Source organism: Haliaeetus albicilla, chromosome 19, assembly GCF_947461875.1.
Source record: "Haliaeetus albicilla chromosome 19, bHalAlb1.1, whole genome shotgun sequence".
Taxonomy (NCBI): Eukaryota; Metazoa; Chordata; class Aves; order Accipitriformes; family Accipitridae; genus Haliaeetus; species Haliaeetus albicilla.
Genome location: NC_091501.1, coordinates 8,397,493 through 8,410,884, shown reverse-complemented (window position 1 = coordinate 8,410,884; position 13,392 = coordinate 8,397,493). Strand labels below are relative to the sequence as shown.

General features: G+C 37.9%; 1 protein-coding gene across 2 annotated transcripts in view; it reads left to right on the top strand.

Annotated features, from left to right (window-relative positions):
* The window catches only part of KDM7A (lysine demethylase 7A), a 69,182-nt gene that overhangs the window by 20,877 nt on the left and 34,913 nt on the right, over window positions 1–13,392 (top strand). For both annotated transcript variants that reach the window (XM_069807522.1, XM_069807521.1), the window contains exons 2-4: window positions 4,057–4,142; window positions 11,337–11,454; window positions 12,325–12,485. In XM_069807522.1, the coding sequence (XP_069663623.1) occupies window positions 4,057–4,142; window positions 11,337–11,454; window positions 12,325–12,485 (365 nt within the window). The remainder of the gene's footprint in view (window positions 1–4,056; window positions 4,143–11,336; window positions 11,455–12,324; window positions 12,486–13,392) is intronic.

Sequence of the window (13,392 nt, the reverse complement as noted above, 5' to 3'; positions counted from 1 at the left end):
GGAAGGAGGGTGGGATCTTTTTTCAACAGCAACATTCAGTTTAATATTATATGAGACTGTACCCTGTGGTAGTGACTTAAGTTGTGGGGCAATTAAGGCTGTCCTGTTACTAATGAATCTTTGCTACCTCTAGAATTGACTTACTCCTTTCTTCATCCTGTTAAGACACAGTAGGGACTCAGTATCTATGTGTCTTCTCAGCTGTTCTGTGGATAACTGGAAATTGAAAAAGGATTTTGGGGATCTGCTCTGTCAGATAATAGGAAGCATGCCTATACCCCTAGTAATTGTCTATAGCCCTGCAATCCTAGTAACAGGGAACATGCTCTAATACTCCTAGTATTTTTCCATTGGTCAGGATTTTTATTGATTTTTTTTCCTACTGGATGTCAAGACATGTGCTTTTTTCTCCTTTTACGGATAAAGTCTGCAGTGCTTTCTGAGACATAGCAAGGAAAGGTTGTGGGTGCTGCTGCAAGGGTGGACTTGAAGAAGAGGATGTGCCAAGTTCTTGTTCAGAAATAAGATAGTAGAGAAAGAAAAAGAACATCACCCATAGTGCTTATTCAGGGAGAATATAGGGGGGGTCTTGGAAAATGTAATTTTCAGTAACTTTAAAGCTTGGAAAAGATGAAAAGTAGTTTGCAAACTCCTTGTACAAGGCATTCCAGCATAATTGTGAAATGGTTGTTGAATCTGTCATACGGAATTATCTGTACTCATCTCTTAAATTCTAAATTAATAGCAATACTGCAGTAGAGAGCAGCCTCTGCAGGACTTTCCTCCCTCTCACCATCTCATGAAAGAAGTTTTATTTTACCTTTACAGAACAGCAGAAATCCATTGGTATCTATCAGATATGTTAGATAGTCCTCTTCTGATTGTTTTTGATTTACACTTGCTCCTTTTACATAGCTCAAATAATCAAATGGAAATTTGAGAGTAAATCAAAACCATCTACCTTCTAGTGAGACTTAAGTCTGGAGAATTGGTTCCTTGAACTTTGAGTAGCAAGGGATTTCTTCACTTGCCAGGGATGGGTATGTTCTTGAATGTGAAAAAACATAACACTTGCCCAATTCTTCTACTACTTTTTGCTGACCTTGCATTGATACTAGACACCTTGGGGAAGTTATGAAAGTCTGACCACTCAGAGATTGATATCGTGGAGTCTATTTTTAACTAAATTTTTCTATCTTGCTACTGCTTCTAGAACCATTTCAAGTACAATTGGGCCTGTTCAGGCCTTCCACCTTCATGAAGAGAATTAGAGATGTATTTTTGCATAGTCTCTTACAGTTAGTTTTTTTTAATTATAATTGTATTTTATTTTTTATTTTGTTAATACTGTAAGCTTTTCACCATTCCTGAGGATTAGTCTACAGCCTCCCTGCAGGAGATGAGCAATTCAGCAACTAGGTAATACACACTAAAGACGTTTCAATCCAAATGGATGGTGAGGTGAAGGGTAATAACGATACTTCATTCAGGAAAACATTAGCGGATTGGGAGTGTTACTGTGTTTGGGTATGTTAATGCTTTCCAGGCTCTCTGATACCTCTTGGTGACCTTGCTCTGTTGCTCTAGGCCTGAAGTTGCACTTACAACAGTAATTGATTACTTGCTAGTAGCCAGAATGATTAATGTCAGGTTCATCTCTGTGCGTTGCGGAAAGGGACTCAGGAAAGTCACTTGTAATGGTGGTGTATGTGATTGATATGCTCTCTGGCATCCTTGGCAATGCTTGTTCTTGGAGGTGCTGGCACCCCACTTGCCCTTTGCATCAGTCAGGTATCTGCTACTAGATTCACTTCCAGTATCTCCCAGTTAGTGTTTTGCCTTCCCAGTTAGCTCTGAGTTTAGGGCATAAATAGTAGACCAAAAATGTTTACTTGCTTTTTGAATGGCTATTCCAGCTATTCTAATACCCTTCCAGTGTCACCTGCTGTCTCTGTACACAAAACCCCATGTACCTTCATGAAAGGTTATGGAATTAATCAAGTCAGAGAAAGTGTTTAGTACTTAACAGAATTTCTGCGTTATTTTCAGGCTATCTGTAACATTCTATAAGAGACAATAAAATTAACATTCTTAAACAGAATATGACAAACAATTGTCAAAGCTTGAAGGTATTTTTACTATACTTTGATTTAAATTTTTTACTGTTAGTCAGCAAGATAATCTGAGTGGGGTGATGATGAATGTATCAAACACCAAGAAAAAGGAAAGGGAGTAAGTGAAGTTTTCCCATGGAGCACTGTGTTGCCTTGAATAATTGTGCAAACTTGGATCAAGATCCAGTCCAACATAAATATCTTTAGCTATTAAAAAATGAGAAATTTAGCTAAAATAATGGAATTCCTAAGGATGTATAAAACCAGCCTTCTCATTTGGGGCTTTTAGAGTGTACATTTTAAAACAGTTTTCTTATTATACATAGGATTATGAGTCACTCATCTATTCTATAAAAAGAGAGAGAACACAAGCAGAAGGAAATGGGGCATGTATTTTTAAAGACTGCTTCTGCCTTCCTTTTTGTTTATGTGTCAGCTGAATTTTCATGTAATAACGACTTCTGTAGTTGTTGGTCTTAAAACAGATACTAAATATTGCAAGAATTGTGATGACCTGTGGCAGCTGAGTTTTGTATTTAGATTTTAAAATAGTATGTATATAAAAAAGCTATATAATTTCTAAATTTCATGTGGTATGTAGCAAATGGAGAAGTAGAAGAACCAGCTGAATCTGTTCATAGAGAATTCAGAATGGTGTACTTATTGATAGTTACATGGGAGATGCTCTTCAGTTTCAGATTTGATTTGCTCATTGGTGCGCTTTGAATGCTAGACTGTTCAGTATATTGTTTTGGCAGCGTGTACTGACACTTACTGGAGCGTGTCAGCAGATTTGGCACTAGGCTGCTAGGGAAAAGACTTTGTGTAGCTGGATCATTTCAAAGCTTCAGTGTTTAAGCTGTCATTACACTTTTGATATGAAACGGGTTACCTGAATGGAGTACTGTTCAAGTTCTCATGTTACTAGAATGCATTGAATATAAATACCTAATTTTGGTGTAAATGTTCCATGTTGTAGCCTTGCTTCTGTATTATACAGAAGTCAGCAATTTTATAAGTGTCAATGACCTTTGAGAGAAAGAGCTCTGCTAAGATTCAGATTCTACCAGCAAGTAGAGATTACTTTTTTTTTCTTGAGAACTTTGTGCAAAAGTATGTCTTCTCCAATTAACCTCTAGTGTTTCAACTTCTAAGAAAATGTACTTTATTTTGACTTTTAAATTGTGTTAAATTGTGTTAATTAGATACACAGCAGTGTAGATGTTTTGTCATGTCTGTGACAAACATCTTCAACTTTAATCCCACTTTGACTGTTGTATCTGGGGAAAAAATGGGCACTGGGAAAACATTACATTTCTCAAGTGCTCTTTGAAATACTTGTTGCTATTTTAAAACAAAAACACTTCTGCAAAGTGATTTGTGGGGTCACTTGTGTAACTTAAGTAGTTGTAAAGATTTCAGGAAGAATATGAAAATATTCTTCATTGATTTGTCTTGGAGGGTAGGAGTCAGTTATGTGCTTTTTGCAGGAAAAAAAAGGAAAGAAAAACCAAGAAAAAAACCCATGGTATCATCTATAAATTGACAGCATAGAGACTTTAGTTTTTTTTTGAAAACATAACTTTTATAAGGCAAATTGCTTGAATGATTTTTGCATGAACTGTTTCCTGTAATTAGGATCAAAGCTTTTGGGGGTGTTGAGGGGTAATGGTATATGTTGTGGACACATTTTTAAAGAAATTTGATTCTTGTTTCCTTTTTGTGATTTTTTTTTTTTTTTTTTTTAAATGGCGTTCTCTGTTCAGCGATAAATTATTATTCAAAATTTATGTGGCAACCCAGTGGTTGAGGTAATTTGGTATCTCATTAAGATTTTGTAGACTAAGCATGTTCTGGTAAAAACTTAAGATTTAATTATTTTTTAGCTTGAAAAATAAATCTTGCATGTATTCTCACTAACATTTTAAAAATATTATTCCAGCTGTGTTGGGGTAGAGGAGCACCATGCTGTTGACATTGATCTGTACCATTGTCCCAACTGTGCAATTCTCCATGGACCTTCTCTAAGTAAGTATGGGTTATTCAAATTTTATTTTATGCTTTCAGTCTGTGTTCTCTCTGTGTTTGTGGTGGGTTGACCCTGGCTGGAAGCCAGGTGCCCACCAAAGCCGCTCTGTCACTCCCCCTCCTTAACTGGACAGGGGAGAGAAAACATAATGAAAGGCTCATGAGTTGAGATAAAGACAGGGAGAGATCACTCACTAATTATCATCATGGGCAAAACCAAACTCAACTTGGGGAAGATTACCTTAATTTATTACCAATCCACCAGAGGAGGGTAATGAGAAGTAAAACCAAATCTTGAAATACCTTCTTCCCACCCCTCCCTTCTTCCTGGGCACAGCATCACTCCCTATTTTCTCTACCTTCTCCCTCTGCAGTGGCACAGGGGGACGGGGTATAATGGGGGTTGGGGTCAGTTCATCACACGTTGTCTCTGCTGCTCCTTCCTCTGCAGAGGCAGGACTCCTCACATTCTTCCCCTGCTCCAGTGTGGGGTCCCTCCCACGGGAGACAGTCCTCCGCAAACTTCTCCAGCGTGAGTCCTTCCCACGGGCTGCAGTTCCTCATGAACTGCTCCAGCATGGGTCCCTTCCACGGGGTGCAGTCCTTCAGGCACAGACTGCTCCAGCGTGGGTACCCCACAGGGTCACAAGTCCTGCTAGAAAACCTGCTCCAGTGTGGGCTCCTCTCTCCACAGATCCGCAGGTCCTGCCAGGAGCCTGCTCTGGTGCTGGCTTCCCATGGGGTCACAGCCTCCTTTGGGCACCCACCTGCTCCGGTGTGGGGTCCTCCCTGGGCTGCAGGGGGACAGCCTGCCTCACCATGGTCTTCCCCATGGGCTGCAGGGGAATCTCTGCTCCGGCACCTGAAGCACCTCCTCCCCCTCCTTCTTCTCTGACCTTGGTGTCTGCAGGGCTGTTTCTTTTATGTGTTCTCACTCACCTCTCTGGCTGCAGTTTCTGTGCCCCAGCAACTTTTTTTCCCCTCTTAAATCTTTTATCACAGAGGCACTACCACTGTCACTGATGGGCTTGCCCTTGGCTGGCAGCAGGTCCATCTTGGAGCTGGCTGGCATTGGCTTTGTCAGAGATGGGGGAGGCTTCTAGCAGCTTCTCACAGAATCTACTCTTGTAGCCCCCCCCCCCAGCTACCAGAACCTTGCCACACAAACCCAGTACAATGTACAACTGAAAAAGACTGTTCAGAAGAACATTCAAGATTAGTCTGATTACTCAGAAGGTGCTGGTTCTACATGACTAACTCTCAGCTGATAAAACAAAACCACAAAACCAACACAAAACAAACAAACCATCCTGAAAGGTTCCTTGATCTGGAGATGCAGAGAGAATAAAATATGAGCCACCGCTATGGATTAGAGAAATCAAAGCACACAGAGCTAGAAGAAAACAATCTGGACTTGACAGAGTGAGAGAATGAAAATTAGGGAATTGTAGTTTAAAAAAAAAAAAAAAAGGAAAATCCAAAAGATGGCTTAAGGTTTCTGTATTTTAATCATCAAAATTCTAATACCTAGGAAGGCAACTTGGAGAAAATGTAGGAGTTAGCTGTTTTACCGTTCTTGATGATTGTAGGCTATATGCCACAACAGTCCAGTGAAATCTGAGAATATGAACTTCCTGTAGGTGGTGTTTGTTTGTTTGTGATGTGGTGTGTTTGGTTTTTGTGTGTGGGGTTTTTTTTTCCTTCCTATTTATGCCTTTGAGAGTTACGCAGCTCCTAATTTCAGGTTTCTGATTTATAAATAAATTTCCACCAAGGTCCTTGTGCAATTTTAGGAGTTGCTGGAGGAGTCTGTGAAACAGAGCAGCAAGAGGCATATCTTCTTTGGTTCTTCTTTCAGTAGATAAATTTGCTGCAGAGCTCTGCAGTGGAAAGATGGAAGAGTTTTTGTCTTTCTGTAACAACTGAAAGGATGCTGCTTTATCCAACTTTCTAGATTTTTCCTCATGACTTCTGTTCTCAAAAGGAAACTATGTAAAAATGAATTTCACCTTTTTAACAATGAATTAAGTTTCTATGTTCAGACCTGAAAAATGTTTATATGTACTGTGTGTCTTTAACCTCCAAGCACTAAATCATGGTCATTTGTGTTTTCTAATGTGGTTTCTTTTGCTTGAAGACCACATAATGATTTGTAGTCAGCAGTGACTTAAGATCTAGAATCTGCACCCTCAGTGGTAGTCTTGTGGAGTATGAACAAAGTGATAAAGCATTACTTATTGATCTAATTAATGTATGTTGCAAGATAAGTATCTTGTATAGTATGCAAATTCAGGGTTAGCTACTTTTAGGTTAGGGGCTTAAAGGTAAGATAAATGCTGTTTTACATGCTTGTAGTTTTTAGTATTCCAGTTGTCATTTTCAGTTAAAAATCTTCATGTCTCTCCTGTAAATCAGAATACAAATAACAGCCATTTCTTTCCCTACCTTTCCTGCCTGTGGAATAGAGGGACTAGGAGGAGGAGTAGAAGGGGGATCATATCCGACTTTCAACATAATAAACTAGTAAATTTGAAACTTCTTTTCTCTTCTTGATTTGGGAGAACTAGTATGTTCCACCATGAAGCCTGTGAATAACCTTTCTTGTAATGCAGAGGCTGCTGGCTCTAATGCAAGCTCTGTCTCACCTGCAGCAATTTGACAGTGAGATAAGAGTGATTTTTGTATTGGAAGTCTTCTCAAAAAGACAAGAATCTGTGGTAAAAATTATCCTTACTACTTCATATTGCCTCAAGTAAGCAGATCATCTAGATTTAGTAGAAGCTTCAGACATGTCACTTATCAACCCAAGCAGAGGTGATATGTCTTCACCTGGAATTTTTTTAATTGTTCTCAGCAAAGCTGTCAGAATCAAATCTATGATAGTTTGTGGTTTGGGCTCTACTTTAGAGAGGCTGATAATGTCTCATGACTTTGAGTGTTGTAGCAATGCTCCAGAGTCCTTCAATCATATGAAATTATGTACATAAATAAAAAAAGCATTGTTGTTTACAGCTTCGTATTCTAAAATCCCTTTGTCTAAAGGAGTTTTGAAAGAGACAAAAATTCAGCTGTTTGTTTAAAGGGCAAGTATATCTGTGATTTCAGCCGACACTTGTGTATATAATCCATCTAATCAAATGATGTAGTGCAAAAAATTTATTAAAAATATGCAAGAAACACATACTTTGTACTACCAAATGGATGGTTACTTTCAGTATTCTGCAAAATTAATTATGTAAAAGTTTCAATAAACTACTGCAATCAGTTCAATAAGCTACTGCATAGTCAGATGTAAAGATCAAATTAACCAATCAATTTCTTCCTGTATTTCAAAGAAAAATACATAAAAAAAAAATCCTCTTGTTGATTTGGAAGAGCAACAATTTTACAAGACCTTTAGTAAACAGCTGTACGTGTAAAATGCTGAATAATTAATCCCCAAATCCTGAATAATAAAAAAAGAGCAATTTAAAAGAATACTAGTACATTATGGAGTTTTCTTAGCTTACTTGGTTTAGAGTCTTCATATTATATTTTGTTATTTTCCAATTTTTCTCAGTGATCCTTAAGTCTGAAAATGCTCTATTTGCATGAATGCTGGGAGTCAAGTCTGTCACCAGACTGTAGAATCCAGAGCTTTAAGAGAGCGTGAGGTGCAATAAATGTTAACAGGACTGTGGTTGTCAGGACATTACTTTCTTAATCGGGTTTTATATTCTCAAATTCTGTAAATATCCTCCCACCTGTTTTTTCTGAATGTGGTAGTAATGCCAGTGTTTGGTCTGAGCTGACAATATGAGATGATGTACTAGGCCTTGGAAGTGGTATTCCATGATTTACTGTATGTTACTGTATGTGGTATGTATGATTTACTTCCTATGCTAACATTTCTCTTGCCTTTTTGATCACTGGGAATCACCTAGAGGACCACTTCCAAGACTTGGGGCCTCATTGTGTAGATGTACACCTCTCGATGGTCCCCATTTGAAGTCTAACATGTGGCCTCTGAGGCAAACAGAGTAGTAGCGTGAGAAGGCAGGGAATGGTGTTTGCCTAAAGTATGTACAGTTTTTGGCCCCTTGTTTTGAGTTTATAAGGAATGTAACTTAAAAATAGCTTTCTGCTTACTTTTCCTGAAAACTTCCAGCACACTCCTTTCTTTTTCTCAACGCTTCTGCAACTGTCTAGTGTACTTCTAGTGTATGTATTTTTAGTGTTGTCACAGCAGGTTGTGCCTCAGTTTTGAGGAACAGCAAGGGTGAACACTAGTTCGTTCCACTAGTTTGGAGTAATTGGGAGGGGGAGCTGTTCTATATGCATTTCAATTTATGTAGGTTTTTTTGTTTGTTTTAATTTGAGCATGAGGATCCATTCAGTTAAATTATTTTTCTTGCAACTGTTATTGTAATGTCTTGTGGGGTTATAAAAGGTCTAGAATTAAGAGATATGTAAGTCGGAAAACTTTCCATTACTGTTTTCTGTTCTTCAGTATTCTCTTACTTATGGAAGGATGATATACATTGCCAAGTACTAAGTAAAGGAATGACTTTAATTTCTGATTTTTAGGTGTTGGAAAGACAGATTTTTAAAAGTTGGTTCTGTGCTATAAAATCTCTTCAGCAGCTTATCTTACAATTTTAATAAGCTGTTATAACAGCAGTGAATTTATGAAAAACTACTCTGTTGCAAATTAGTATTAGCCACTAATTTCTTGTATTATTTTTTATGACTGAGAAAATAGCTTTGAAAACTTAATAAACCTGGCTTCATTATTTATGAAGTTTTACTGTATTTGGATAGTTGGCTCATTAAGCAGGCTCTTCAGCACTGGTTTTCAGGTTAGCAAATAGCTATAAATGTCAGTTAATTCTCTTGAATGTCTTCTAAAGGGTACATTTTGTCACATCTGTAGGAAACAGCTTATCAGTAGGAATAATTACCTCTTATGTGTAATGACTATATAAGGTGTCAGTTATTCCTGTATAACCAACTGTTTTTTTCTGGAGAAGCAGCAATTTATTTTTTTTTAAATTTTAGAAACTACTTTTTCCTTTCCCCTCTAAAATCCTTATCTTCCTGTTACTGTTAGCTGTGTTTTCAGTATTGCTAGCACTTTTTTAGATTTTGGGTGCATCGTGACTTTGGTAAACTTAGGAATGAGCTCTTCCATAAAGTTCAAATTTGTATTAATACAGTTCAGCTGGGTGTTGTATTTGCATTGCAGGCTGTTTTGTATATGCCTGTAAAACACCATTTGTGTTGACAAGTAACAGTAGCTTTTCCCTATTCTGTGTTTCCTCAGCAGATGTAACTAAATTTCTGCTTAATATTAGTGGTTAAATTGTAGATCTGGTATCAGTAAATCTTCTTAGGGCAGTCTTTCAGTAGCAACTATCTAATGCTGTAGAGCAGAGTTTGGCTTTTTTAGGAAAAACTGAAACGCAACCTAAAAATTACTGTGCCTTTAGTATATTTCTTAGCGTGGTAAATGATATACTGGTAAGTCAATAAAAAGGTAGCGAGTTGAGCACTGTTGGAGTCACTTTCCCAGATGATGAGATGGTGGTCCTTTTTGCCAAGGCACCTGTTGGGAATTTAGTAGGGCTTCTCAGCCTGTTGAATGTTTGCGTACAAGAGATAGTTTTATTTGTATAGGCAGAAAGTGCTCCAAAGTGCAGTTTGCTAACAGATAGATGATACAACCAAGGGCTTGCTTTCAAAGCAGTAAGCTTGTGTTCTTTATAAATCAAGACACAAAATGAGTGGTTGATGAAGATGAATTAATGAAATATCCATTATGAAATAATTTGTCACGAAATAATCAAAATTTGAAGATGGGCAGTAAGGCCACTATGATATCATAAGTCACTTTGTCCTCTGCTTCACTTAAGGCCAAAAAATTCTACTGGGGAGACTGCATACAGCTTACAATGTTCTAAACTACAGCCTTTCAATATATAAAGGGGACTTAGAAAGAAGATGACTTTTTGCTGAGGCCTGTAGTGACAGGACAAGGGGTAATGGTTTTAAACTGAAAGAGGGTAGGTTTATATTGGATATAAGGAAGAATTTTTTTATGATGAGGATGGTGAGACACTGGAACAGGTTGCCCAGAGACGTTCTGGATGTCTCATCCCTGGAAGTGTTCAAGGCTAGGTTGGATGGGGCTTTGAGCAGCTTGGTCTAGTGGAAGGTGTCCCTACCTCTGGCAGGGGGTTGGACTAGCTGATCATTAAAGTCCCTTCCAACCCAAACCATGCTATGATTCTATGAAAATAGGTTTTTTTTCTCATTTGTGTGTCTGTCGTCTGGGGATGATGTCGTTTGGGGAGACCAACACAACAGTTTTTATGAGAATGGCTAGTTTTTCATTTTCCTTGGCCATTGAAGTACAGGGAACTGTTAAAAATGCCGTTTAGTTGCTACGGAACTATCAGTTTCAGATGCCCCAAATTGTAATAGAACATTAATTTATCCTATGTTCATTATTAATATGCTGTAACAGTGCATTAAAACTTCAAACCACTCAGAAGTTGGTTGTTTTGGGGCGCAATGCATGCTTTATATGTATTGTGCTTGCATAGTATAGATCACACCTGCCCAAAACAGTTTATGCCCAAAACTGTTACAGAGACATAAGTAGTATATAAAAGAAAGGTGGTTTGGTTTCAAATAGCATATAGTAGTGAATAGTAGTAATATTATCAGACTGGATATGGGTATGCTTGTATGGTGAGATAGCACAATGGGATTAGGTCCTGTTGATTCTTTGTTAATGCATAAAATGAAGTCTATGGATCTTGAAGAGGTACAACTCTTCTGTTTATTTAAAAAACAAAAAAAGTCAGCTTTAGGAAATTAAAGTTCTACTAGTTTTGTTGCTGACTTTTTAGATTTGGACAGCTTTTAGGCTGCTGCTGTTTGCTTGTGCTGCACTGGATATGGAGTCTTAAATAATGTATGAAGTGCACTGAGGTTCTCACATAGAAGGAGCTATAGAAGTATAGAGGATTACTGTCAGGTGTCCTAAAGATTTTGTTTGTTGCAGATAAGTAGAGTGTCACCTGCATAAACAATAAGGTTTGTTAATCATAATAATGTGATTGAGGCATGTCTGGATCTCTGGTGGGATGACTGCTAATCTGAGCCATCTGATTTAACTAATTCAATGTTTAATCCTTCTGAAACTTGTAGTGAAGAAGAGGAGGAACTGGCACAGACATGACTATACAGAGTTGGATGATGGTTCCAAACCAGTGCAGGCTGGAACACGGACCTTTGTTAAACAGCTGCGGGCTCGCTGTTTCCCAAGGTACAGAAGCTTACTTACACATTTCAGTGAAAAAAATAGAGAAATGTTGTCAGCTGAGTGTGTCTTGGGGGAGGTGACTAACATTTCTCTGTTTCAGAAAATTAAGGTTGAGGATGACTTCCTCCTCCGTTAGAATCGCCCCACTGCCCCATCCCTGTTTTAGATGGATACGTTTGCCTTTTCGTGCAGTAGCTTCCTCTGTTGAGTTTTGCACTGAGTTATGTTGTCTGTCGGGACTGCTACAGGGTGGTGGTGGGGGTTTTGATTTTTTGGGGGTTTTGTTTGGGTTTTTTTGTGGGGGTGTAGGGGCAGTAGCATAAGTGGTTGGTTTTTCTTTTTCTTTTTTTGTGCCTGAACTGTCAGAATATTGTCTGTCTATTCCTCTAGTCCAGGAGTAGTCCTCAGTTTCATTCCAGATAACATAGAACATTTATATGAGCTGGGAGTCTATCCATTCTCACATGCTTTAGAGGAAAGTGGAGAAACATGTGTTTTACTTTCATCCTGAGCTGTCTGTGATAGGCTATCTCACTGAAACATGATGACTTACAATTCTTTAAAGGAGGTGGTTGTTGTTGTTACCAAAATGTACTTGAATGTCTTCTCTGAGAATTCCTTTTCCCCATCCTCTTAAATTACTGTGTTCAGTCATACAGAAAGATTATGAGTTCCCAGGTTATGCATGACAATAAATGTTTCCTTGCTGGTTTAGGTTGTTTTCTTTGTCTTTTAGTTAAATGCTTAATGTAATAGTACTGGGTCCATTTGTTTTGGATTCAGATATAGCCATTCCCATCTGTCCTCCCACAAACGGTGACTTTTTTTTTTTTTTTTCAGTCATGGTAATATTCTATTATTTCTTTCCACCAGTGCTGATGAAGTAATTTTGAAAATGCATGGAAGCCAGTTGACACAAAGATACTTGGAAAAACATGGGTTTGATGTTCCCATTATGGTTCCTAAATTAGATGGTCTGGGGCTCAGACTTCCTCCGCCAACTTTCTCTGTTCTAGATGTGGAACGCTATGTAGGTAAGAGTCACTCTGCAGTACTTACAAACGATCCTGTCTGTAAATTAAAATAAATATTTGCATGATTATAAGAGCTTCCAGGGTGCTAAATACATATTCTAAATTGAAGACTAGCAGAAAGTAAAATTAAAGCTATGGGGTTTTGGTTCACTCTTTCTTTCTTTCTTTTCTTTCTTTCTTTCTTTCTTCTTTCTTTTTTTTTTTGTGTCTGTGGTAGATATGTGATAGGAGTGCAGCCTTACTTTTCAGCTTTCAAACATGTTAATTATGGTGCAAGCTAAACACGGAATGCAGGTTTCTTTTTCTGCTGTGTGTTGTAAACCAATAAAGTGTAATGACTTCTAAGATTGTGTTCTTTGTGGGAATTGAATGAATCACTCTTGTGATCAATAAAGTTTAATCATTGGTTAGGATATTGCAAAACTTAATGTTTTGGGCTCAGTAAATTGACATTTCTGAATTAAATCTTTCTTCCTGGAAAATTTCCTACCTTGGCTTCCTTTAGCAGGAGAGCTAGAGCTTCCCAAGGACCATTTCTTTCCTATCAGATCTCTTGACAGTCTGTAATTGTTTCAGCCTCATGTAAGTGTGCAGTACAGAGAAATAGAGACTGAGCTAATTGGGGTATGACGTTTCCTGTAACATACAGTTGAGAAGTCTATATATGGCCTTGTCTGTGTTCTTGTGATAACCTAATATAATGATGTGTGCTGAATGTAGGTTTTCTGTCCATCAACATTTTACAATGGCACCAGAATGTAGGAAATATGTAGTATAGGGTATATTGTTACCATTATGATGATAATAAACAGTAATGTGTTCTGCTTTGAAGTGTAATTATCGTTCTGATACTTCTGAATCTTTTCTTTTGGAATACTGCCTCTTCAGATTCAGAGAGAAACTTGGT